We start from the raw sequence: 26,713 nt of genomic DNA, 5'->3' as shown, positions 1-26,713 counted from the left end.
CCCGTCCGGGTCCCAGGGTGATTGGGGGAGCATGAGGTTGACTCGTTTTCCCACAGGTTAGCTCGGCTCACCCTGACAGCCAAGTTGGAGAAAAACGAGCACAGCTGCTGGCCTTGCCCCGGGTGAACACAGAGCATTAAGGCAGATTACGTTCCCAAGATAAAAGCAACACATCCAGAGGTGTAATCCCTCTCAGACCCCTGCTCCATCTCAGCTCCGGAAACCCACCAACTCTGCTCAGATTCCCCGGGTTCGCCTGTGGCTCTGATTAGAAATCAGGTAAAGCTTTTAGAGCCACAGCAGATTGGGGATGCAGACCATTAAATTTAACCACTGCCTGCTCGGAGGCAGAAACAGACAATGACTCAGGATGTCACACTAGCATGCTATTTAACTGTGGGAACGCCTGTAGTGGAACACAAAAAGGGACGGTACAACAAATCACATCAAACAGATGTTTGCCCACGGTCTGCTGACTTGACAACATTAAACAAACCTGTAATAAGACTTTTCCCAAACAAAGCGTCTCAGGAAACACAGGAAGACTGTCATTACCTACCTGACGACAGCCTCGGAGAAAACAGGCGGACAACCGCAGCAAAAATTCAATCTGCAGTGGATGTGAGCAGGAACGCCACCTGCTTCATTCATCCTGAGGATTTTACTGTAGAAGTCTAGAAGCTGTCACCACAAAAACACAAAATCTTATCAAGTAGTTTTGGTCTAATTGTCCAAGTGTGCTAATTTCTTAGAATACTTGGACAAAACTAACTTACAAGTAACTTTTCAGCAAGATGTAGGACCTAGTTTCAAGTCAGTAATGTCTTAATATTGATGAAAAAGTATTAGATCCATTGGCAAATTATTTCACTGATAATAAGAAAAATATCTTATTATCAGTTAAATAAGATATTATTACCACTGGAACTAACATATTTTCCATCAAAAATAAGGAATTATTTACTTAAAACAGGCTCCTATTTCTTCCTTAAAAGTTACCCTAAAGCTAATTTGCCTTGTTTCAAGTTTTCTAAGGTATTTGTGCTAAAACCTTTAGAAAAATACTAAAGCTTTTGTATTTTTGCAGTATAAAAGTGGAAGTTGCAAAGTTTTCAAATAAGCAATTTTCCTTTTAAAAATTACTATTTCAAACTATTTTCAGAACAGAACAGCAGATCATAATCCCCTCTCCAACCTATTTACTTTGCTAGGATTTGAGAATCAGTCTTCCTTTAAATGAGCATCTGAATCATCACATCTGAAGAATCAAGAAGAGCTCAGTGACTGATGACAGCCTTCTGTCTTCTCGTCGTTTCTTTATTTTAAGCTGGCACTGAACTGCTGACAGAATGCAAATAGGCTTTACTCTCTGTGACACTTTTAACACATGATAGCACCACCTGCCCGTAACATCACACTGTGACACAGGGGGGAGTAAACCAGCCACTCGATGAAGATTTAACAGAAAAGAAAAGCTGTGACCTTCTTGTCCTTTTCGAGGTAGGTCCTGGCTGACATGCTCTAGTTTGGGGGATTTCATGCACTGTGATACATCTCAGAGTAACCTACATTGCAGTCTGCAGTTCCCCTGGACGTGCATTTCCAGAGACAACACTGTCCATCAACTCTGAAAAGTCTACGAGTTTTGTTGACCTTCAACTTTATATGTGATCACTCATAGGTTTCTGCTAAACTGTACCGAAACCATCACTGACTCAGAGTGCAGATGTGTCATCTCTCCATATGGTCGACCCATTTAACAGTCACTACTTCTCCTTTCAGAGCCACTACAAGCTATTTGAACTCATTGTGCCATCAGCTCGTTTTCCTTGAACTTTTTTACATCTGCAATGTATTTTGTTGTGATTTATGTGAAAGAGAAACACAAATCAGTGTCAAATTGCATTCAAAACCGATAAAAATAAAGTTTCTTCTTGTGCACATAAAATCCAAATAAAATAGATTATGACTCTGTCACAATAATAAAGAGAGAGAATATTTCTTGAAGGCAAAGGAGAAAATGCAAAAAATATGTTTGTGTTTATATTTGTGTGTTTGAGAAACCGTCTCACACCCATCCATCACTGTAGCCTCTCACCACTTGGCCATTTAATTACCTTTTCCTGTTCTCTTGTGCACTTAAAGAAAACATGCCCTTTCAGACTGTTTGGACAGAATTCATTCTTCTTCTCCCCCACCCTTTCAATATCTTTCCCTGCTTCTTTCTCTCTCTCTCTCTTTCTCTCTGGAAAGGCAAGAAGGCCTCAGCTGGCTCAAGCTCTGGGTGTCTCAACCCAAAATCCATCAAGCTTTCATCAGCTTTGACTGGGGTCAGAGTGTTGGAGGGCTAAGACAGATTCACCACTGGTAGGAAGGAAGACAGATGCAAGAAAGGATGTCTCAATTATACATCTGGTGGTGACTTAACATTAGTTTAGTTCAGGGGTTGTTGAAAGAGCCATTGGACCAAAAAAACAAAACCAAAAATCAAATTTGTCTGGAGCTGCAAAAAATTAAAAGCCTCATATTACAATGAAGGCAAAACGAGCTTTAAGTGTTTATATTAGCTATATTAGCATATTATGAAAATGACTAAGTGTATACATAATTAGCATTCGTGATTAAATGTTTATTTTCCCTGCAGTGCGTCCTGGACGGAATGACGCACCACATTACTACTCTGTTGTGCAATGGTGCTTTAAATCTGCCTTCCATTACAATATTAATGTATTATGATTCATTAGTTTGATAAAACTTAAAGAAATGCAATAAAGAAATATGATTTTTTTAATGTCATTTTTATTATGAAGATCGACAGGGAAAGGGTCTTTTTTCCCCCCCTTTTTTGGAACTCAGAAAATCTGCTCCAGATGCAGTTTGCATAACCACGATCGCGCTTTGTAATGATCACCATCAAATGTGTGATTGAAAAAACAACAAAACAGAACATGCATTACGTGCCCATTATCTGGGCAACAAAATATATGTGCCTTGTGGTCTTACATGTTTAATGTGACTTATGTTTATGGAGGTCACAGGACAGCTTCTCAACATCGAGCATGTAAGATGTAACTTTAATCTTGAAGTGGCAGCTAATGTAGCGCGTTCCCTGGAAATGTCTTTCCACATTACCGTATTTTTCAGACTATAAACCGCAACTTGGTCCCCACACTTTGAACCGTGCGGCTTATAGCCCAGTGCGACTTGTGTATCCAGTTATTTAAAGAAAATGTCGATACGACTTATAGTAAGGTGCGCTCTATGGTCCGGAAAGTGCGTTCTCTTTTTGTTATTTGACAACTTCTCACTACAAAGCAAACATTCAGGTAATCTTTACGCATTGGCAATGAATGCAAATGATTCAGTCCAAGTATTGTAGAATTTCTCCTCTGCTATTTTTTTTTCCCCCTTGGCTCTCCATGCCCACCACAGCTAAAAGAAATGTGTGTCACAGGCTGCGACGCAAATCTTTGTTGACAGAAATACTCAAATTTAACATTTAATCTACATATTTCTATACCATTAGAAAACGTTAAGAATGATTGTGTCATGTTTGTCCACCTACAGAAACCATATTAAAACAAAAAAATATATTTCCCACCCCTATCTTTTTCCATTTTCAAACATCTGTGAAAAAGCTCCAGAGAGCCACTAGGGTGGCGCTAAAGAGCCACGTGCGGCTCTGGAGCCTGGTATAGTTCAATATGCGTCTGATTGGAGAGATTAAACAATGCTTGCACAGAGGAAACGGTCATTGTGGTGAGAACTGCTGAATTTCTAACTGAAGAGATCTTTTTTTTTTTCCCCGAAAATAACATGTTAATCTGTGAACTAATTTCATAGTAAGTCAATAAGAGGCCAATATTCATGTTCCCCCTTTTTCAAATGTACATTTAAAAATGCAATATTTCAGTTAAATAAGCCGTTACCAATTCTGTTCCACACTTCGTATTCAAATTAGTATTCCCATACCATCTGCTTGAGCTTGCTCGCTTGTATTTTGTCTAAGTGCCCACTCTATTCCACATGATTCGCGTACAACAGTTCCACCAGCAAAGCCACCCTTGTTAGTCAAAAACATTTTCATGCTGTAAGAAGCGCTGACAACTGCCCGCTTTTTCACGGCAGTTTGCTTAGCAGGAAAACATTTTGACTGGGAATTGCAGCGCTCCCAGTTCCCTGCAGTTTACTTAGAGGGGAAAACAAAAACAAACTGCTGCCAAGGGCTTATGGCGACTAATCTCCATTCGTGGTTAAAATGTGGCTGCAGCGAACACTAGGAGCGTGTGTTTTCAGTAGTTAATTATCAAAGGAAAAAAGGGAGTTACTCATGCTTAAACTGAAGTAATTACGTACAGCATTTGCATCCTCTGGACCAATAAATGTAAAAGAAATACATCACATCACATTTACATCCACATTTAAATTGTGTTTTTAAATTACAAGCAACACATTTAGAGAACGTGCAGAACGTGATGATTCTTATGCACTCGGTATGGGCCTGTTTACAGTATCAATGTAAAAACAGCATTTTCAAAAGTAAAAACCACTAAGATTCTGAATGAAATTGAAAATAAAGCCACAAATTGTCATCAGACATGCTAATGTTAAAAGAAATAAAATGCTCAAATCAAAACATACCAGAACCTGTGGGAATATGTCAATAAATTCCTTTAAAACTTAAAGACAGTAAATTAATGCTTTTGTCCTTTTAAAGCTAAACTTTAAAGAGTATAAAACTAATAATTATGTTTTTATCACAATGACACCCCTCTAAGTTGTATATCCAATTCAATATAACAAAACCACAATGAGAAAATATAAATATGAGAATCATCAAAGTGAGTTAATTATTCTCCTATAACGTGCTTTTATGGTCCATGATCCTTTGTGTTTCCTTGCAGTTTTCCCAAGATATCCAACATACATAACATCTGAGAACATTCATTTTAGTGATATATATTTTGCTGTTTGGTGATTGAAAAATAATCCAGTTTCCATTATAATTGTTCCACTGCATGCAGCCATTTTTGTTTGAAATTTAAGTGCAAACAGCATGAAACTGCTCAAGCTTACACAGAGAATTTCACACTGGCTCAAGCCTAACATGAGCCTGACTTTATGTTCTTGTTGTAATAAATAAATATATATATTCCTGGACCTGACCAGATTTCTGGGGAGGTGGGGACAAAATGATGTGCTGAGTATCCTTCATTATCAATTCTGTCCACTTCTCTCTCCAATAGACAGTATGGTGATTATCCTGGAACGCTGCCACTATAAAGGATAAATATTCATATTTTTCTGTTGCTGAGAGTGTCTGAGTTTCAGTCTCCCTCCCGCCATCTCTCTCCACAGAATCAGGGTGGCTCAGTAGGTTTAGTGTGTGGGGAGAGAAGCACATAATGAGGCGCAGTAAGTGCTTATTGTTGAGCGTGGCACTTTTTTTATTTGCCTGATGTCTCAATTTTCACCTACGAGTTCCTGCACCAGTAAAGATATGTGAGCGACGGGCAAATTGGTTTACATCATAAATGTGTAGGGGTTATAGGAATACTCATTCTAGCTCCTTATATGCTAAAATCCTGAGCTGGGCTGAGCATTTATGCCTCATCCACATCCAGTCTGCAGAGCGTTCCCGCATGGAGTGACACACATTGTGTGTCAGAACAATGCAGCAGCAGAGTCAGTCTGGTAAAACATTATAGTGTAGGTACACCACAGAGGGGGGGGTACTAATTTATCATAAAAGATGTCATTACCATGCCAATAACTTGTCAGAGAGCACAATTATCTCTAATAATAGAAACACAAAACATCAGGCCAGAGCTTTCAGTCAGGGATGATGTATTAATGGAAAACTGTTGTGTTAATAAAAAAAAATCCACACTGACAGCTGGCAAGAGTAAAAGATAGAGATAAAACAAAACAACAAAAGATAAGCGCTAACCAGTATCTAGTTTTTTTTTTTTTTTTTTCTGCTAATTGAGAAGTCTAGACACATTTTGTGAATCTCGGTGAGATAAGGAAGTAGGGAGAATAGCACAGGCTAATCCACTCATTGACTCTGCAAGATTTTCATTCACCATCATTGAAAATGCTTAGCTTATCAAAATTGTTCCATATGCACATTTTTTCACTTTGTGTTTCAGGAACAATAGCATCCTGCAAACAGAGTTGTGGACTGCAAGTCAAAGTTCCTTAAACATTTTCTCCCAAAAAATTGTAATATGCAAATTCAGACGTAGTTTTCTTTGATTTGGTGTCGCTCTCTGCAGTTATCTCCTCTATAACTCACAGTATGTCCAAAGAATAAAATTAAAATTAATTTTATTTTGTATTTCATTTGATTTTAGCACCATCAGAGGCTTGATGGTGCAGCAGTTACCATTAATGATGCCTGCCAGCAGAGGAGTCCAGGGTTTAAGTCCCAGTAAGAATCATTTTATGTAAAGCCATATGCAGGTGTTGCTCTTCTTCAGGAACTCTGGCTTCTCTCCACAATCCAATAACATGCCTGTGAGTATATCACCCTAAATTGCCCTTAGGTGTGAGTTTAAAGGAGCTGCAAAGATCAACAGCTTCGATTTGAAAATCTGTTAATAAATCTGTCCATTTAGGGAAGAGACCCAAGACAAGAAGAAAGTCACAAGAAAAGATTAGAGTTCATCACAATCAGTGCAGGGCTGCAAACATGTGCAAGAAGCTGCTATTGTTTGATTAGATTAAACTTTAACTTTTGCAAAATACTAATTGTCCCATTTTGAAACATGGTGGCAAGATGAATGGTGGCAGTGTCATGCTGTGGTGATATATTTCTTAAGAGGAATAAGGAAACCTACACTAGATAAGACTTGAGGCTGAGGTGGATGTTCACCTTTATGTAGGAGATCTTCCCAAACATGCAGCCACAGAAACAATGGAATGTTTATTTCACAATGATGGTCTAGTCAAAGTTCAGACCTAATCCAATTGTAAATCTCTGTCAGCACATAAAACTTGATGTTTAAAATGCTCCTAATCTATTTTGACCAAGCTTCTTGCAAATGAAAATTTAGCTTCTAAGTCCCAGTCCTGACAAGCTTTGTGACTTGTATAGGATCAATAAATCGAACTCAGCTTCCAAAAACAGTTGCAGTGATAGATGAGTCCATAAAGTATGACCTCAGTTGTTGCATCCTTTATATTTTTTTTAAAAATTGAAAGTCAACAATAATTTTCCTCGTACTTCACGATTACTCACCTTTGCGTTGGTGTGCCAGACAACACCCTAATAAAAAATGCAAACGTTTGTGTTTGTAAAATGACAACCGTGCTTTGTGAATGCATTTTCAAATGTGTATGTCTGAGGCACCGACATGGAAAACCCTGAAGTCAGTGCTTTCTGGCTCCTCACCTACATTGTCAGAACAACAGATCTCAGAAAAAGTGGACGAATTCAAATTGATGGGAAGACATGTAATCCTGAGACTGCAGCTTGTTAGCAGCTAGCCGGCGCAAGAAGAGGCAACATGATGACGGAATGTGTCAAAGTGAAAGCCTTCAATCTGGAATGTGATTTGCAGATTTTGTTGAAAATTACAACAGTATTTATATGAGTTGGTCTGTTGCTGTATTCATGAATGACACTTATTACTGCATGTAATAGAATTAAACACAGTTTAGAGCAAATAACCATAGAAGACAGAGATTTATGAAACTAAGAAAAGGATACAAACCTAAAGTTATCAAGTTTAGGATGCAGTTTCGTCTCCTTGCCTCTCAAGAGTTTCTTCTTACAACTAATGACTTCATCCGAGACTGAATAACATGCTAAATCCATACTTTTCTCAGACACACATTCACAAAGTCAGATGTGAAGCAGATCAGGGGATGCAGAAGCACGCCCTCACCGTGCTCAGGGTTTGATTGTTGGAGCGAAGGGGTCAAAGGGCAGCTAATTTCACAACTCACAGGGGTCAGCCCTGGTGTGGCCTTCTGCCGGAGATCGAGAACCCCAACTAAAACCCTGTCAAGAAAGACAATTGAACTCCGACCTCCGTGCTGATGGTGTTGACCTCAGACAGAGAGCACACACGTCTTAATCTGGGTCATGGAGAGAAGATCAGGTCCCCTGCTGCCAATCTGGAAACTACACGCTGAAGGAGATACTGCTGGTGTTTACCGTCTGGTTTCTTGTTCATCAAATCAAACCATGAAAAAATGGCACAAATACCAGGAAACAGTCAATCTTTTTCTTATCCAGAAAATTGTTGTGGTCACTCAGGCCTGTGTTAAATGAACATTTAACATCACTGCATGTATCCTTGTGGATGGGTTGGACATTTACCTAATTCTGATTAGTTATAGGGATCAGCTATTTGTATGTAATGAGTAGTACTGTCATAGCAGGTGCAAACAGGCTTCAGTCAGAGGTTAGTTCAGATCTGTGGCAACATAGACTGCTAAAAAAAGAGCCTTTCCATCCCTAAAAGAAACATCTGTAATACCTCTGCCAGAGCTCTCATTGTCCAGGTTTCTTCTACATTTAATCTGTATGAATGTTTGCAGTATGATTTAATTTAATTTAATGTTGACACGTACAACAAATCACTAAATTCGAGTCAATATGCACTAAGTGGCCCTGCCTGACCTTGGGAGTCTCTTTTCTGATTGTTGTGAATAAAAGCCGCCAGCTCCTTTTTCCTCTTTCTTCTCTTTATTGCTGGGCAATTAGTTGGGTTTTCTGTTAAGCAGCTTGGCTGCTGTTGATTACTTAACTCTTTACTACCTGAATCTTTTATCAAATGCATAACACATTATTATCCAACAAACTCAAAAATGTACACAAACTGGTCATTTGAACAAAAGACAGGTCGGAGACAGAAATGTAGCTTTCAGATTAGCAAATTAGCGAAATTTGAATGAAACACACCATTAAGTGACGGCAAAGAACTCCAATATGTTCCTTGCATCTGCATGTATGTGTTGTATATGCATAATGAGGCATTAGAGATATAAATACATACATCACCCTGATTTTGTGGTGGTTTGAGGCAAATTTGTGACAATACTCTCCAAGACATGAACACAAAACAATCGTAGTTTGTTTTGTGTTAATGAAAGTGATGAATGAAACTCCTTTGGTTTCTACTTTTTGATTGTGTTATTTGATAAATGAAATATTTTCAAAGCCAGCCTAGTTTGGCTAATTTGTACTCAACTGTAATGTTTAAAAGCCGTATTTCAGCCAGCTGACCAGCTGTCTGCAGTAAGGAATGAAGGAAGGGAAGAGCTTCTGCTGCATAAAGACGATGCCTCAGACGCTTTGTGGAGCTTCTCTATTAGAGGATTTTTAACTATAAGAGCAGGTCTAAAATGCTAATAATTTTGAATAATGGCTAATATGAACTGACAAGGTCTTATCCTTTTTTTTGACTTACTTGTTTTCTTACCTGATATTTCATCAGCGCTCTCATGGCTCTCCACTGATCAGAATTTCCTCAAAGCTGCACTCTAAAACAAAGCTTTTTGCAGCTCTATTCTGTGCCTGCCCCGTCCTGTTGTACAGATCTACAGAACGTGTGTGATGGATGGATAAAATCATTTGACACCTCCAGCCTGACGGAAAAGGTATTGTGATTGAGGTCTAGAGATCACCCAGAGAGAAGGAGTGTCTCGCTTTTATGATTAACATCACGCCAAAAAGGATTTCCCTTCCTAAACAGAGACATGTGAGGCTGCCAGCCAACGGGACACGGCCAGATGGGATGTCTCTCAGATCTCCTGCACTGTTTTAGAGACAAAAATTATCCAAACCTGTGTCAACAGCTGGGAAAGGCATCCCACTGCTGCGCTTTGTGAAAGTGATAAAAATAACGCAGTGAAGTATCCCACTGTGGGTTACACCCAGAACAGGTCTGTTTTTCCTGACTGGGAGGGTCACCGTCAGCCAGAGCTGGACCTCCAGCCAACATACATCAAGGCAGCACTTTCCTACTCCTCCATTTTCGCCCCTGTCCTTTCCTGTTTTGACAGGAAACAGGAGATGATAACATAGTCGCACAAACAAGCAGAGATTGCCTCCGACCTGCTGCCGTGCTGTCCTCGTGTGGCAGAGGATGTCTGTTTTCTTTAAAGAGGCTCGTGTCCAGGCATTAAAAAAACATAACACAACGATGTGTTCCAAAAACACCACAGAGAAGCACGCGCACGCACCTGATGCACACCTGCTGTCCAGACAAGCTTTCAAAAGCCTGTCGCAGTCCATTGTCCAAAACAAACTGCATCAGTCACGGACACAAGACTGAGACAGGAAAGATGTAAGCAGTGGCGTTCACTGAGGGGAGCCAAACATCAAACTTCAAGGGTAAGCAGAGGATAAACGTCTCACAGAGAGAGGAAGGCTGGGAGGGGAGTGGTTAACGGCTTGGATCTCCTGTTCGAAGCTCTTTTTGAAACCTGCATCTTTTATGTTATCAGGAAGCGCACCACAGTAAGACACAACAACCAGGGTGACGGAGCCATTAGAGATGGCTTTGTAGACGGTGTGAGAATTTCAAAGGAGTGAGAAACTTTGATTGCCCTTTTTGATCCCCCACTAGCCTTTGTTTATGAGCTAATTAAGCATTGTTCCACTGCTCCAGGGGTCTTCAGCTCTCCATCCAAATAGCACCATAGCATGACTTTTAAAAGGTACTTTATTGCTTTTATGACACCCTCTGGCATAACAATTAGAATGGGAATTACTTTTTATATTACAATCTAGTGTGGGAACCACCTTCTGTCAGCAACGTGCAATTAGTTTCTAAGTTGTGCAAATGTTTGCAAGTACAAAAAAAGAGATAGACACACAGACGAACACATCAGATGGGTCAAATTCAGTTCAAACGTGGTCTGTGGTGTCGGCATCTGTGGGAGTTCAAGTGTGTCCAGCATTCAGCCCTCGGCTGGACAGCGCGGCCAAAACAGCTCTGCTCTCACAAAGAGATGAAGACATAAAGGCCCAGCGTGGGGCGAGGGAGCGCCGAGGGGTCAGCCTCGGACCAAAGGGGAAGGAAGGGGACAACATGGACATGGTAATGACCGTGTGACTTTGGTTCACAAGGCCAGCGGAAATGTTAAGACACATCTGAGCAGAAACGTGTTTACCTATTTGAGTCTGAAAGTCACACGTTACTAGAGACACAGGTGCATCACAGTGACGTAACAATATCATTGAAAAGTTTAGCTGTTCAACTCAAGTAGATAAATTCCTACATTATATAGATTCACTGCAAAATATTTCAGGTAATTTTGATAACTGTATTTCTTTAAAAACATCATAAGATAACAAAAAAGATGTTTAATATAAAATATTATCCCTGATGTGACTGAGACAATCAAGGACAGACTATTGACAGCTGTCCATCATCTTTAAAATGGTGATTTATGCATAAAATAATCTATAAACATAATATATTAAACATTTACCTTTAAAAAAATATATCAGGTACAACATATTTGTAAAAACAAAAACTCTAAATCTCATTTGAACAATGTTAATAAGAGCGAAATATCAAAGGTGTGAGCAGCACAGCATCAACTCCTGTTCTCACCACTAAAACGTAACAGGAATTCACCAAATTCACATGTGCAGGTGTGCTTCCCAGGAACATCCACCCCTTTAGTGCCAGGAATCTGTTGAGGGACAGTATTTCCGTGTTGCACAGACATGTTCAAAAGCATTCCAGTGATGTTTTCGTTTTATGCATAAATTTAGAGCAGTAAACAACAGTTGCAATCTGTCATTTTGATTTAGATGTCACCGAGACAAGAATTACTTACGATCCCTGAAGCATGTTTCAAAGATTAACTGCAAACCGAAAATGCAAAACTTAAAGATGGCACAAAGATCGACACGCAGGTATGAAACCTCCAAGGAAAACCAACTTGAAAGGGAAGTTAAATTTTGAGATAACCTAACTTTACTAAACTATTAGTATTTGATGTCTATCAAGGCAATTTGTAAATGACTCATATGAAAGACGATCATCCATCAAAAGAACAAAAAAAGTACAAGCTTTTCTTCCCAAAAGAAAATCTTTACTGAAGAAACTCTGGTTGTAGTGTCAAATTATTAAATACTCACAATTGCCTGATCTTTAGTAACTCAAAACACACAAAAAATCTTGACTTTCCTAACTTAAATTTAAAAAAAACAAAAGTATTTAGAAAAGAATAAATATGGGGAGCCACATAACAGCCCACACTCTTCACAGGAAATTCTGCAAGCTTGATCTCACTCTCAGCAGGGAATCTGCTCGCTTCGCTGGGGGGGTCTGCACCACAAAGTTCCCTGAACAAGCAGGATGCCTCATCTTTTACAGGCGATGCTGAGGTGAGCAGGAAACGTAGAGAGACGGGAAGAGGCAGTTTGGGACTCGTAAACAGAAAGGTTTAAGTTTAAGTGCTCGGCACACATGAAGGAGATAAAGCGGCACAGAGCTCTCCACCAAAGAGAGTGACATCATAAAACAGAACGGCGACAACAAGAGGGGAAACATAAAGGACATCTCTATTAATGGGAGGCCGATCATAAAAGAAAGGAGATGGAAGGTTTACTTCAACAAGCATCAGCTGGGAGTCATGACAATCTCAAGATGTCGACATTTTTAATGCAGTAAAGCTCCGCTATTTGAATATAAATCTAATTATCCATGTGTGGCTGTTTTTAGGAACATCAGTAACTCTTGGTCCAAGTCATTGCAGGCTTGAGAGCGAAAGACAACAAAATATTTGGTGAAGTGAGCTGTTTCATTTGGATGTAATGGCAGGATGCTTCCTGGGAGTCTTAAAAACAACTTTTGTTGTTTCTTTGAAAGAATAATAGGAAACCAGATTCAAACTGCAAACACCAATTTATTTTCATATCTTTTTGTCAACCAGTTCTTTTTAAAAATCTGCTGAAATAAACCAACATTAACAAGCTTTTATGTGTGGCATGATGACATTAGACTCCACATAGGGTGACCATCTCAGCAATAGAGTAGCTGTTTTGCAATCATAAGGTTGTATGTTCGATTCCAGCTTCCTCCTGTCATATGTTGATGTGCCCCTGGGCAAGGGACTTAATCCCAAATTGCCTACCGAACTGTTGTTAGGTCGGTAGATATATTGTTGTAAAAATCTGGGCGCATGTTGGTGAATTTGGCCCTAGTAAAAGTTTTCTGCTGCAAGAGAAAACATTTCAACCTTTGCACTGGAAAACGTTTAAACATTTTCTGACTTCTCCCTGTTCACTGCCACATTGTTTTATTTAAAAAGCCGTTTAACAGGCAAAAAGCCAAAAAGTGGCCTTCAGATACGCTATTTCCTAAAAGTGTAGAAGTTGCTGAACTGCTTCAAAAAACTTCAGGTGCCAATCTCATAAAAGCACACACCTACTGTATCTTTATTGAGTTTTTCTTTAAAAAAAGAAAAAAAAGAAAAATCCATTATGAAAATCCATACAGCTGCAGATGACCTTTTCAGTGCTCTGCCTGTTGAGAAATTCAACAACATATTTTTTTTATGGAAATAAAACCAACTTGGCTGCCATTTTGCAAACTGCAGGTCTATGCCATTTCCTTTCAAATGTCAGCAGACAAATTATTATGTCAGGCCATTTAAGGCCGAAAGAAAAGTGCTAGGTGAACAAACAGCTTTCTTTTCTGAAGCAATGCGTCGTAATGATTTGGAGCAATTCTAGAATGCAGGATATTTCCATAAAGGGGATTAAAATGTAATTTATTTTAATGTCCTTGAAAGCTCAGAAAGTAAAAATCTAATAACCAGCAAAACAAACTGAGCTTTACAAACATAAAAGCAACGTCCAGACAAAATCTCCAGCAAACAGGTCACCACCAGATATGTGTCTGTGTGTCACAATGAGGACAAAAGCCTGACTGTAATAATGCAATCATAAATTGGTAGCAGTTACGACCAGAGAGATGGATGACTTCTGCTGCAAAGTGGAAAAGATGGAGGGACTTTGAGCGAGCTTCATCTTTCTTTTCTCTCTGGTGCTTACACGCACATCCACACATCATCAATACACAGTCGCCCTCGCTTGCGGAGCTGGATGCTCAAGCATGAAATGAACATGAGCAATGTGAACTTTGACTGGCATTTTCACACCTCGCCAGGATTTATGGGGCACTATATATACGTATCAGAATGAAGCTGCTGATGATAAAAAATAGCCCAAAGCTTAGGTAGGAAGTCCAGGGAGATGAGTTAACGCTACCTGTTTACCAATCATAACACAGAATCCATCAGCTATTACACAAATAGAATCACTGGAAGATGTTTGTGTGCCTCCTAACAGATACAAATGTAGAAATATGATGTGAAAGCAAACTGATGCACTTACACAGTTTCCACAAACCGCAGCCACAGTGTAAAAGGTTCCTAAGGGAATAAAAAGAAATATTCAACTGCATCCATACATCCTTTCCTGGTCTTTAGCTCATCCAAAATCAGAACCCAGATCTAGACATCCCTCTCTCTGGTCCAGGCTAAATTTAAAATAAAGTCCCTCCAACATGGTCTGGGTCTCTCTCAGGGTCTCCTGGTTCTGGTGGAGTGGCAGCTTGTCTGTGAACTCTGCAATGGATGATGAACCTGAGCCCCATATGGGTGAGCTAATTTAGTTTTCGGCTTCACTCTTTCTTCCATCATTACTGCAGGTCCCAATCAGTTTGTCCAACTCTCACTTAATCTTACGATACATCTATGAAGGGATGTCGGCTGTTCTTTAAATCAAGATTGGAGACTTCACATGCAGGAAATGCTATAACAATTGTAGCCAAACCGCCGAACCTTTTGCTGTCTTTTCTGGACTTGGAAAACTTAGCAGCTTTTTGAGATATAATAACACTAGAGGAAACTAAAACTTGTCTTTTAAATTAAATCTACAAATTATAATAACTGCATGAGAGGCTGAAGGCAGTTATCTTGTAAATATGTTTTCTTAGTATTGAAATAAATGGGAAATATAACTGTGGAACACCACTGCTCTCCCTCTCACACAGTGTGACATCACCTCTGATTCTTATATAACTGACATCCACTGTAGAAATGCTTCTCTAGGCTCCTTTAAACATATAAATTAATGAATTACATCATATCTTATCACCTTTGACAATTAAATCAGAGCTTTTTTCAGACATTTTTGGATTCTGACACCAAAATTTTGTTTGAAATTATCTTTTGGAAATAGTCTACTATCTAAATTCTGAGAAGTTAAAAAAGGAAATGAGGTATGTTGTTATTCTTTTTAGCTTTAATTCAAAAAGTCAATTTATAATTTTATCTTGCACAAACATTTTGTAAAAATAGTTAAGGCTTCAGAAGAGCGGAAGTTGGCTTGTCGTGTCTCTTGTAATAAATTGTTATTACATTAAGCGCCTTTATAAAAGCAAAAACCAAAAAGGCTTGCCTGGCTGGTTATTTCTGAAAGTACATGTTGCCAAATGCTGGTAAGCTTTTGCGCTGAACTAATTTCTTTATTGATTCTATCAAAGGAATAAAACAAACAAGGCTAAGTCGGCTCCAACTCAGGAATCACACGCTGATAAAGCCCTGTTTGCCCTGAACATGGGAGCCACGCCCAGACAGCTCAAAGTTTGCTGTCTGCATATCCATCTTGGCAACGATGCACAACGCTGGCATTCTCTTTTAGCACTTTGCTATAAGCCAGGCGATTTGTCTGCTACCACAAGGCCTGCTGTCAATTGAGCACATTTTATGGAGCCAGTAGGAGATTACCTCCAGCCCATCGGTGTCTGTGCACCATGTTGAAAATTTATCTTAACAACAATCTCTCTCAAATACTCTAAATCAGACTCAATAATTGACTGCGAACCGCCCGGATTGTGCATGTCTCACTCCAGTGTGACATATTGTGCTGAACGCTGGGAGATCCAAGACCGCAAGAAGCAAACACTCATTCAGACTTCAGACTTTTACTGTTACATATTTAGATCCACAAAGTCAGGCTGATGCATTTCCAATGGTTTCATATCTTGTTTCATTTATGTTCTTTGTTCACTGACATTTCTGCCTCTGCCGCTTTGTTCTCAAGCTCTGTAGATCTGTGCAGTGCTGTATTACATTGCCCTCTCAGTCTGCGCTTCAGCTTCATTGTTCATTTCACTCTGGCTCTTTGTAACTTGTAATCCTTTGCCAAACAGCAGCAAACTCTTTCAGGCGAAGGTTGTTTTGTACAATAATAATTTTTCAAACACACAGAGAGTGGAAGACAGTGAGAGAACAGAGGTGCTGGAGACTGCTGCAGCAGAACAAGGAGCATTACCTACCAGTTATGTAAGAATAAACGCAGAAGGATAAAGTCAGATGCATGATCAGAAGATAATGTAATTGAAACAGTAAAAATAATTATCACGTGATTATTTTTAGCAGGATTGAAAAGAAAGCGATGGACAAACACTTCAAATACAACGTCTAGCATAATAACTAATAATATATTTCTTCAGTAGTGAAAGGGAAGCTGACAGAGTTAAAGAAATTATGGATTTAGCTGAAAATGTTGCAAACCAAGTTAGAGGCGGTAAAAGATTTTCAACTGGGCACAGAGGTTCACCTTCTGGATAAACCGTCACAGTCAAAAATAGAATGGCTTTCAGTGGTCTCAAACTCCAGTCCTTACGGGAAACTTTCGATGTCTCTCTGCTTCAGCACACCTCGTTCCAATATTAGCTCATTAGCAAAGCTCTGTGGAGCTTGACAGCATGCTAGTGAGGCAGTTTCACCAATTAATTCAAGTGTGCAGGACAAGGGACACATCTAAAAGTTGCAGGAGTCTGGCCCTTGAGTAATTCAGAGATCAAAACATTGTTCATATGTTCAACATTCAAACTTTAAAAATGACCACCCAGCCTAAATAAAGAGAAGCATGTAATTGATTTTCACAAAACTTAACCTGATCATGGTGTGTGACCAGAAACTCTTGCATTGCTTTGAACGACACGAATGGAAGCTTTCCAAACGTTTTCAGGCACAAGCTTGATATCACCAAGTACAGTGCATGTCACAATGAATCACATCCTTAGTCAAAAATATCAGAAGTGGGATTCAAACTGAAGTATTGTGTGCATTTCTGTGTGCCCAACCTTTGCCATACGGGCAAGTACAACATGTGATATATGAGCATAGATCTATGAATTTGAATGCCTGACATTTCAAGACTTTAATCAAATTGAGAGTTTAAATCAAGACTAGAAAATGTTACCATTGGACATTTGAAGAACTCATTTAAGATGTTTTGAAAACTTCTGAACTGAAGTATTCCCTTTACACCATTTCCAAAATAAATAAGCCACTGCAACCTTTTCAACCTGTGAAGGTGTGAATATCCATGTTTAAGCATGCTCTCTTTGACAGGTACCTCTGGGAACATCTGGACGACTTTTTGCAAACATTGCAGCACCAAAGACACAACAGCAACAACCAGATGACCAAAAAACTATGCATCCTGATAAACCTGTGAATGTGGGTCTTGTTGTGTGTCTGTGTGTCAGCTCCTGTTTCATCCTGTCCGCAGTGGAGCCGCTCATCTGAGCACCCTGAAGTGCAGCGTAGGCGGAAAGAGTGGTAGTGATTCCAGGTGTTGCATTCCGGCCGATTCCTGACGAATGGGGATGAGCATCGGCCTCACTCTCTTTCAAACCAAAACCCATCAGCCTCCTGCAACTGCACAGCCTGAACCCATTATCAGCACTAACTTGGCAATTTGCCCCTTGCAATTGCAATAAGTAGTGGACTAGCGAGCAACAACTGGGGCTGATTCACTTTCCCTGTTCAGCAAAGGAAAGTTGTAGAATGAAGCTGCAGCGGACACAGTGAAGATTTGACCGTCACTCCAGAGTTGCCCGGAGGTTAGAAAATGAGGCTAGTGGCTGGTGATAGTGCTTCGAAAGCAGAGCCAGCTGTGAAAATCTGCAAGTAGCAAGTGAATGAGAAACTCACTGCACTGCACATAACAACTGACGCAGTTGTTCCTCTATGTAAAAAGCATAGTTAACCTGGAGTGTTTGGAAGAAAAGAAAAAATGAACGGCAGGTTAAGATTTATTAATAAAGACATTTATTGACATGTTGATTCTGGCTGTCAAAAAATTATTAAAAGTGAATTTGATCTGATCAATCTGAGTTTTTTAATTTTTTTTATTTACAGTAATACTTAAGTATGTTAAATGCAGAAACATTCCCATTGCCAAGATATTGAAGAGCAGTACTTTGCTGTGACATAAAAAGTAATTACTTTGACTAATTTTTAATTAAAATTTCTTATAAATTGCCAGTTATGCTTTACTGTCAAAAAGATGAACAGCTTAGGGACATGATTTAAAATTCTATCTGTAGGTTATAAACAAATAAAATGGATAAAAGTAATCTATAAACCAAAGCTTTTTTCAGAATCTCTGATCATATCCAGAAATCAAATTTTGACCTTTAAAAAGAAGGTTACACAGCCTGATATGGAAAAGTGATTTTTCGACACTAAAATCTAGATGTAGATGTAGATGTATAAACATCTACAGAGAGCAGTAAATTGGCCTAAAACAACTGCATGCTGCTACTGCTCAAACATGCAGTGCTGCAGAGTAGCCCCATGACTGATGTCTATGGTCTCTGCACCACTTGACACCAGATTATTGCTCTACAGTTTAATATAGCCACATGCCATAAAGCAGAAGTCACACTGCATGCAGGGATGAAGCAGAAGCACAGCTCATCTCCTCTCTTCTCCTGCATCGTTTCTCATCTCCTCCCAGGCTCTTTGCAGTGAAACAGGCTGCTGAGCACATACACATACACACACACACAAATATGACAGAGAGCCTCTGGGGCTCAGGTGTTTAAAGGTGCACAGAACAATATGGCCATGAACTGTTTTAACTCTACGATATCTCAAGTTTCACAACCGGGAGGGCTCTTCAAAGTCTTTCCTTCCATCTGTCTGCCAGTCACTCCATCCTGCTCTCCTGCTGCGAAATTGGCAAAGCACACCTGTTCCAGCAACCCCCTGCCTCAAATGCTAATCTACCAGACGTTTTACGACAACTGATTGCAGGGACAGAGGTCAGCAATCGAGGAAGAAGCGAAAATCTGCGTGAGAAACCTTGCAGTTAAATCGAGCTGACTTTTTCATGTTTATTGCAGTTGCTTGTACATCTGCATGTGTCCATGCACATCACTGTTGTCTTTAAAGAAGTATTCCAATAAAAGAGAACATTTTGCCTTGGGCAAAAAAGAAAGGCATGCGGCTTTGACGCACTCTAAATGCATCAAACACAAGCTTCTCTGCCGCTTCAGGAACCTGATCTGAGACGCCTACAGACACACCTACATGACTTACATTTGAATGGATTGATGATCAAATGAGGAACAAAAATGAAACAAATCCAACATGAATCCCAGTGAGTCATTTATGAAAATTATTCCTCCCATAATTCATTAATTTAAAGTAGAATAAAACCTGCACAAAGTCTGATGGTATAAATTAATTTGTGCTGCTACATTCGTAGTCACATGGATATACACGATCCATAAGAGCCAGAGACGCTTTGTGCATACATACGAGACATGATTAGCTGTAGTGTACTTTCTCTCCATGTACAGGATCCCTCTTGATTGTAGATTCACTAGATGGACTCCAGTGGCCTCTTAATGGTCAAGGTTTCTGATTCCACAGTGCAAAGGTCCAAGGAAAGCCGAGGCTGACCTTAACCTCCAACAGCTTCAACCCCTCGCAGGCCTGCAGGACATTATCTTTTAATCCGTCTGCATGCTAATTTACCTCAGAAGGTCTACTGTTGCTTCTACATTCATAAATCTCAATATTAAATAGGAACTGTTACAGTACCAGTAGAAGCAATCTGCAGTTTCTGCATCGCAGCAAACTCCAATGCAGCATATGGCTCAGAAAATAGAAAGCACTGAATCATGTCGATGAATCCAAGTTTCTGTAGTCAGTATGAACATATTATAAGACAATTAAGATGCTATAACGGGTATAATAAACCGACTTATTACTTGGACATTAAAAGGATCTGGACATATATCACTATGACTGTGCTGGCAAAGTATTCATTCCCTGTGTCAAGTTTTATTTTTTGCCATTTTCAAAGTATTTTACTTTGATCCCAAGCCCAAAAGCACTCTGCAACTTTGGAAAAGCTGCAGAGATCCTCATTTCAGGTAGAACAGTCAAAACTATTAGACACAAACTTCCCATATATGGCCTTTAAGGAAGAACAGACACAGAAAGGATATAAGAAGTTCAGTTTGTCGCAGTCGATAAAGGACATAACAAATGCATAGAAGAGGGCAGTAGAATTATGCTGTGGGTATGTATTTCTTTAACAAATAATGGATGAAAACCTTTTGGAGGCAACTAATGACTTGGTGCCAGCTGGAAAATGATTCTTTAACACTCAGTCAGCGCTGCAGAGGAAAACATATCAAATTGTATAATGTAAAATGTTAAGAGCAAAATGTTGTCAAATAAAAGTAGCTCTGTATTTTTCCACTATTCTACTTTAGTTTAAACAAACAAGATTTAGCTTAAACAAACTAGAGAGTATTTTAGATGTGCCTGTAGTCTGAAAGAAGTCCAACCTTTCTGACTTTCATTCTCTCTAAATGTTATCTCTCGGTGAGCTCTGCAAACGCAATTAAAGTGATCCCTTTCAAACTGGAAAGATATAAATTTTTGTGTGTTATCTGGTCTGATTTGCTCCAAGCTGGCCTGAGGCGATGAATAATAATCTTTTCTGGCAGCGGGTGATTTGTTACATTTATAGAGGTCTGTGAACTAACTAATTTAGGCCTCCCTCTGCTCCTATGCAAACATCTCAGAGAAGATGGCAGGTCTGCAACGGAAAACAATTTGGTTATTTTTCCTGCTTCTAATCAAGACACCAGTGTATCACTTAACTTCATATTAGGGATTCTTTCATGTCAGAGATTTTCACTCTGCAGTGAGACATTGTGGGTGGAGGTTCCAGTCAAACTCCTATCAGTTTGCAGCAATTGTTGACAGATCCTCTGATTACAGTAAGAAGCTTAATGGTTTCTTTGATGTAGAGTTTTAAGCACTAATCTTTTTCTAAAATCATCCCTTAGCCACCATGTTCGGCCATAATAAGCAGTTTAAAATTATTCAAATTAAGGAACACAGGCAGTCTAGCACTAATGACTGAATCACTGATCATCACAGTTTTAGATATGAAAATCAAATAGGTGAATTCCCTTGATTCAATAAAGTATGGGAGTTAGTACCTACAATTAGACAGAAGCATTTAATGTCTGGACAATATGAAATGTGTTAATCAATCAATCAAATTTTATTTGTATAGCATGTTTCAGCAGCAAGGCTTTTCAAAGTGCTTTAGATCATAAACACAAAAACACAAAGTCATGCAACATAGAATAAACAATACATTGTTACATACTACATTTCAAATACAATTCTAAACAGGTGAAATGCGTTAAGGCATCCAGTGTGAAGGAAAGAAAGAAAGAATTGTAGGACTGCAAATAAAACAATGATTAATTAGTGAAATGTTCTTTTCAGTATTGGTGCCAAATGTGTGCAAGCAAAAAAGTGCACATTGGCATGAGCATATGCAACTCTGCATCTTTTGTCTGTACAGGTGTGCATGTCAGCATTTTGTGGTGATGATGGTGGCCAAAGAATTTATTTTCGGTGCAAGAGCAGGGGATCCCAGTTAGAAGTTGTGAACCACTGCTTCAAAGAATCTTGTTTTGCTCTGCATTTTCAGTGGCAAGTTTTCAAGCAATGTCTCTACCAGCTTTGAACATCTCCAGACTTGCATCTTTTTTCTCTCCAAAATAGCTTTAGCTCTATCAGCTTGGATGAAGACCATGACCAGATCTCAATTGGATTTAGGCCTGGATTTTATTAAAAGATAAATAAATAAATACATTGCTTTGTTGTACTTAAACTTTACAGCCCCACTCTCCATTGGTCTGTCATATAAAATATCCGGAAAACACATTGATATTTGTAGATTTATCATTGCATCATTCAAAGCATACATTTTAATATGAATACTTTTGCAAGCTACTTTGTCAACCAATTTTTCTTTGCACATTGTTTTCTCACACAACTGGTGGCCTTTTTACAAAGCTGTGCTGAATCGCAGACATAAAGGGAGAGGCCCTCGCTTCCACAGCTTTCTTGTGGGACATACTGTAAGCACGTTCCTCCAGACCCAAACAGGAAAATACAAAAAAAAACTGTCTGGGAGGCTTCAGAGTGTGTGAAAAGTCAACTTTCCCTCCAGCAGGCTTGATGTTGAAAAGCACATTCACTCTTCCTTGAATTTTAGTCCTCCTGATACTACTACTGTATTCAAACAATACAGTATGCAGAGAGAGGGGATGTCTGGGGACTGAGTGACTTCCTCTTAAGAAAGAAATACGGGTGTGCAGGCAGATTGGGAGGGTGGGGAAGTGTGACGTTGGGTAAACAGTCTCTGCTCTCGGTTTTTCCCAGGACAGACCCAAACACTGTGTAAATCCAAGCAGGTTGCAGGATCCCAGACACACCAGCACGCCCCACGAATGACCCCGCTGACCTTATACCCTCCATGGAGGAAGTAATTTGGAACCAATCATCCATCCTATGAGGCCCAACAGGTGAGCTACTCAAACCTCAAAAAGACAATGAGGTTTTTATCCTTTCGCCTAGAGGAGGCCATACCACAGCAACCGCACAACAGCATCCAGCCATCACTGCTTGCCACCCTGGAATTAAGGCCTCATTTAGCCATCAACAAGAGCAAATAGTGGGTAAAGAGGAGGTCTCCATCTCTTTCTTCCTCATAGAACACCTGGAGAGAGCCACAAAGTGCAGCCAGAGGGTTTGTCACTAAACACAAGAGGTCAGTTCCAATGACAGATGACAGGACTCAAGTGAAGCCTTTATGGATATTTGAAGTGGATATACCTGATAGCTGAATACAGATATGCTCTGAATTTCTCATAATGGACAGACCACACACAAGGAGTCCAGGTGGTTGAGAAATGTTCCCTTGTCCCTCTAAAAAGCTGCTCCTGGGTGAACCACGGGTGCTGTGGGATTACAGGTGAACCCTAAAGTGATGTAACTCAATCTCATGTTGAAATTCTCCCCCCTTTAATGACAAAAATTACAACAAAGGAGCACGGACCAGAGGCCAAACCCAGTCCGCCACAACAGTGGGGGCAAGACCTATATTTAACAGTGGTGGGAATTGTGGGAGCAGCAGCACAGGAACACTTTCAATGGACATCGAAGGCCGACTGGGACTGAACTTCCTCCTTAGCCTCCAACGTGAGCGGTCCACTCGTTTCAGGCCTGTGGACACCCCCCATTGCCCCCCACACCCAACAGCAACATAAAAAAAGATAAGCATTGTTTGGTCGAACAAAGGGGCCACTTTAAATGTCTCAAAAGCGTCCAGTTTCACATCCAAGGCCAGCATTTGAAGTCAAGTAGAGCAATAAATAATGTCACAAGAGAATGATGAGAGTCTTCTAGGTTCTGTTAGAAAACAGCAAGTGGAGCTTCATTGTCCTTCAACCCAAAGTGAATAACAAGGGCAAGAACAACTGAAGGAGACAAATATCTTGAAAGAAATGTTTCAGCAACTCAGAGTGAGAATTGATCATCAGGAATCCAAAACCACCTTCTCCATGCATATGTTCACATATTGGCCAATATTATAGGATATTGACTAAAAATGGTTCCCAGCTAATATTGTCCACATGTTACAAATTGTGGTTAAAACAATTGGAACTAATATGGTACCTAAAAGTGATGTGCAATTGCGATTCAGTATCTTAACATTTAGCCAACAACCATGTAGAGCGCGCAGATTAGTTTTGCTGCCACAGGTTATATTTCCATCCAGAATGGACCACATGTTGAAAGTGTACTTTAAACTCCTGACTAGCAATTCTGTCTTTGAGCTCCACATATAGGACTGGTACAGGTTATCCTCCATTGAACCTTTACAAGCCATTACCTGGGAGCCATTGTGTGGCCTCTGAACCATATCAAGTGGGAACTATTGTCAGCCCATCTCTAACCAGTATGGTACCATCACTGTCTGGGATTCCAGCTGCCCCACATGGGTCCTAAATGTACTGTACAATTTAAGGTGGCCAATTGGTTTTACCATATAGGTTGTATTTTGTGAGGACAATCGGGGTTTTGTAAGCCAGGCCTACTTAGACCCAACCAGATTGAGAAAACCCTATGGGGCCAACATGGGTTTACTTACTTGCCCCATTATATGGTGGGGGGAATTAAATGGGCAAGGGAGATTAAATGGGCAAGGGAGATTTCCCTGAGGGAATATAAACTAACCTTTAAGGAGCTGTGGTCAGCCAGAGTTTGCGCCTGTTTCTTCAGTTCGGACACCTTCTTTTCGCACTGCTGGCAAAAGCCTCCTTTCTCCTCCGACTCGGTGATGGAAACTGACCCGGCGCCCTCAGGTGGAGGACGGCTGCTGCATCGCGCTTCCTCCGCGGAGAGAAATCTTTTCCTGGGACTCACCACGGACTCTCCACTGGGACATCCCTCCACCTTCAGCACAAGATAGAAAAGTTTGGCAGGTGAGCAGTTCATGCGTCAGGCGCGCATAGGTGACAGTGGTGAACCTGAGAACAAGAGCACCTTTTCAGTGCGCAAAACAGAGAGGTGCAGGTTAAACGAAAAAGGAGACAGAATCAACAGTTCCCCTCGATTGTGACACACTTACAGTGAACTCGCGGCTGTGGAGGTCTTCTCCATCAGAAGCCAAAATGCCCTCAAACGTTCTCATTCTCCCAGACCCGAGGTTTACACCTTCAGGAGAATCTTTCGTCAAAGTCAAAGTGAAAAACGCGAGGCAGAGCCATAGGCTACTCTGAAGACTAGACTCACTGTCATCTGTCACATTGCACGTTGGCAAGAGCTGCACGGCCAAAGTCACAAGCGAGCGTGTCCATAAGTTTGCAAGCTGCGCAGGAGTTTTTGGCAGATCAATAGAGGAGGCGGTGAACCCCGCTGAAGTGGGAGGGCTGAACAAACTTTCTCCCCCTGGGTGGGGTCTCATTATTCCAGAGTAGAAAGTTTAAAAGCTCTTTTGATAGCTAAATTATTTAACATGTCTTTTTTATTATTCTGGTACACGTACCTAAACATGTTGCTCTGCGCATTAAATGGAAATATGGAAATTTAAAAAATGCGAATTTATAATCCTGAAATTAGGTCAAGTAGATTAACTTTCTGAAACAGTAACTTCAAGTTTTTTTTTCTCAAAGACACTATATTATAACTAAGAAGGTAGTTTGACCAAAATTAAACGATTTTGAGTCCAGAAGCGTCGCCCCTGCGCGTCGTTAGTTGGACTCTGACGCCATCGTCTGGGTAAAGAGCAAAACGGCATTCCTCAGATTGAATTAAAGGGATTTACTATGGGTTTAATATTTAATTAGTAAACTTTGAATATTTCATGTGGGTGATGTCAGCCACAGTGGCCACCCCTGAAAAGGGTTTCTAAATTCTCCCTGTTCTTAGTTTTGTCCGTCATTTCATATTACAGACTACATGCCATGTTAAACTCCAATTTACGCAAGAACACATCTTCTCTAACAGTTTTGAGGTTAAATGGAGATATTCTGAAGATCTTTGGAGCGTTTTAGAGTCAGAATACAGGATTCTGATATAGTATAACAATCTCAGTTTCATATAAACATGTCCAAAACGTTTTACAATAATCATCTTCTGATTTTCTATGTATATCATTATTCACAGTGTTGCTTTTTTTTTTTTTTTTTTTTTAACAGAGATTTAGATCAATTTTGGGTTATGTTTCTGAAAAATAATTTTTAAAAATGAGATATAGAATTTCCCCCAAAAAAATAAATAAATGAAGAGTTTGAATTAATTTGATATAAAGAGAATGGATGTTGCAAGATGCGCTTGAATCCCGGAGAGGAGCGCCGCTGCGCGCATCATTTTTCTGGATCCCGATTGTTTTTCCCTCATCACATTTCCTCAAGTATTTATTCATCCCCGAAGAGTCGCTCTTACCTTTGTTTTTCTTCTTAGCAGGTGACTTGTAAAGCCAAATATGATGTCCGAGTCAACAAAGATAGTCCCCAGGTCTATGACGTTGGGGCTGGGCTTCCCTGCTTCGGGAGAGCCCGGTGAGTTTGATAAAGCCATGTCGGCTGCAAGCGCTGCCCGTAAATAGCTTTTACTCCTATTTGGTGCTTAGATCCATTAAATTCACGAGTTTCATTGTGCCAGAAAAGACCCGAGAGGTTTTTTAATCCCAACATCCAGGGAATTGCGTTGAGCACGTGTGCGTAAAATAATAACCTCCCGGGTTTCCAGTGATCTGGAGTCCAAGAAAAGGACAAGTACAATCCACCGGGCTTGTATCCAGGCTACTTTTCGAGTTTGCTCATGTCTAATCTGTGATTGATGCTGCCACAGATCTGAGAGCGAACAAGGAGCACCTTGTGCATCTGCTGCGCACTGATCTCCTGCCTCTCTCCATCTCATCACCCAACTCTCCCTCTCTCACTCAGCCGCCCTCTCTCTCCGCTATAAGCTCCCCCCTGTCAGGCTGTGATGACCTGCTCGATCATCCCCCTCACGAAGATGTAAAACACAGAGTCAGTCCTGC

At 40.1% G+C, this 26,713-nt stretch overlaps 1 protein-coding gene across 2 annotated transcripts in view; it reads right to left on the bottom strand.

Annotated features, from left to right (window-relative positions):
• The window catches only part of kif26ab (kinesin family member 26Ab), a 79,453-nt gene extending 52,988 nt beyond the window's left edge, over nucleotides 1-26,465 (bottom strand). Inside the window, exons 1-2 of one of the 2 annotated variants that reach the window (XM_055038386.1) lie at nucleotides 26,113-26,465; nucleotides 24,403-24,621 (exon numbers count right to left, since the gene is read on the bottom strand). In XM_055038386.1, the coding sequence (XP_054894361.1) occupies nucleotides 24,403-24,621; nucleotides 26,113-26,247 (354 nt within the window). In that variant the 5' untranslated portion in view covers nucleotides 26,248-26,465. Of the gene's footprint in view, nucleotides 1-24,402; nucleotides 24,622-24,796; nucleotides 25,048-26,112 lie in introns of those variants that run through there. The other variant, XM_055038387.1, reaches the window with a different exon arrangement.
• Between the last annotated feature and the right edge of the window lie 248 nt (nucleotides 26,466-26,713).

This window comes from Poeciliopsis prolifica, unplaced genomic scaffold (assembly GCF_027474105.1).
Source record: "Poeciliopsis prolifica strain line A6 unplaced genomic scaffold, Auburn_PproV2 SCAFFOLD013, whole genome shotgun sequence".
Lineage (NCBI taxonomy): Eukaryota > Metazoa > Chordata > Actinopteri > Cyprinodontiformes > Poeciliidae > Poeciliopsis > Poeciliopsis prolifica.
This window is presented reverse-complemented; position numbering and strand designations above follow the sequence as displayed.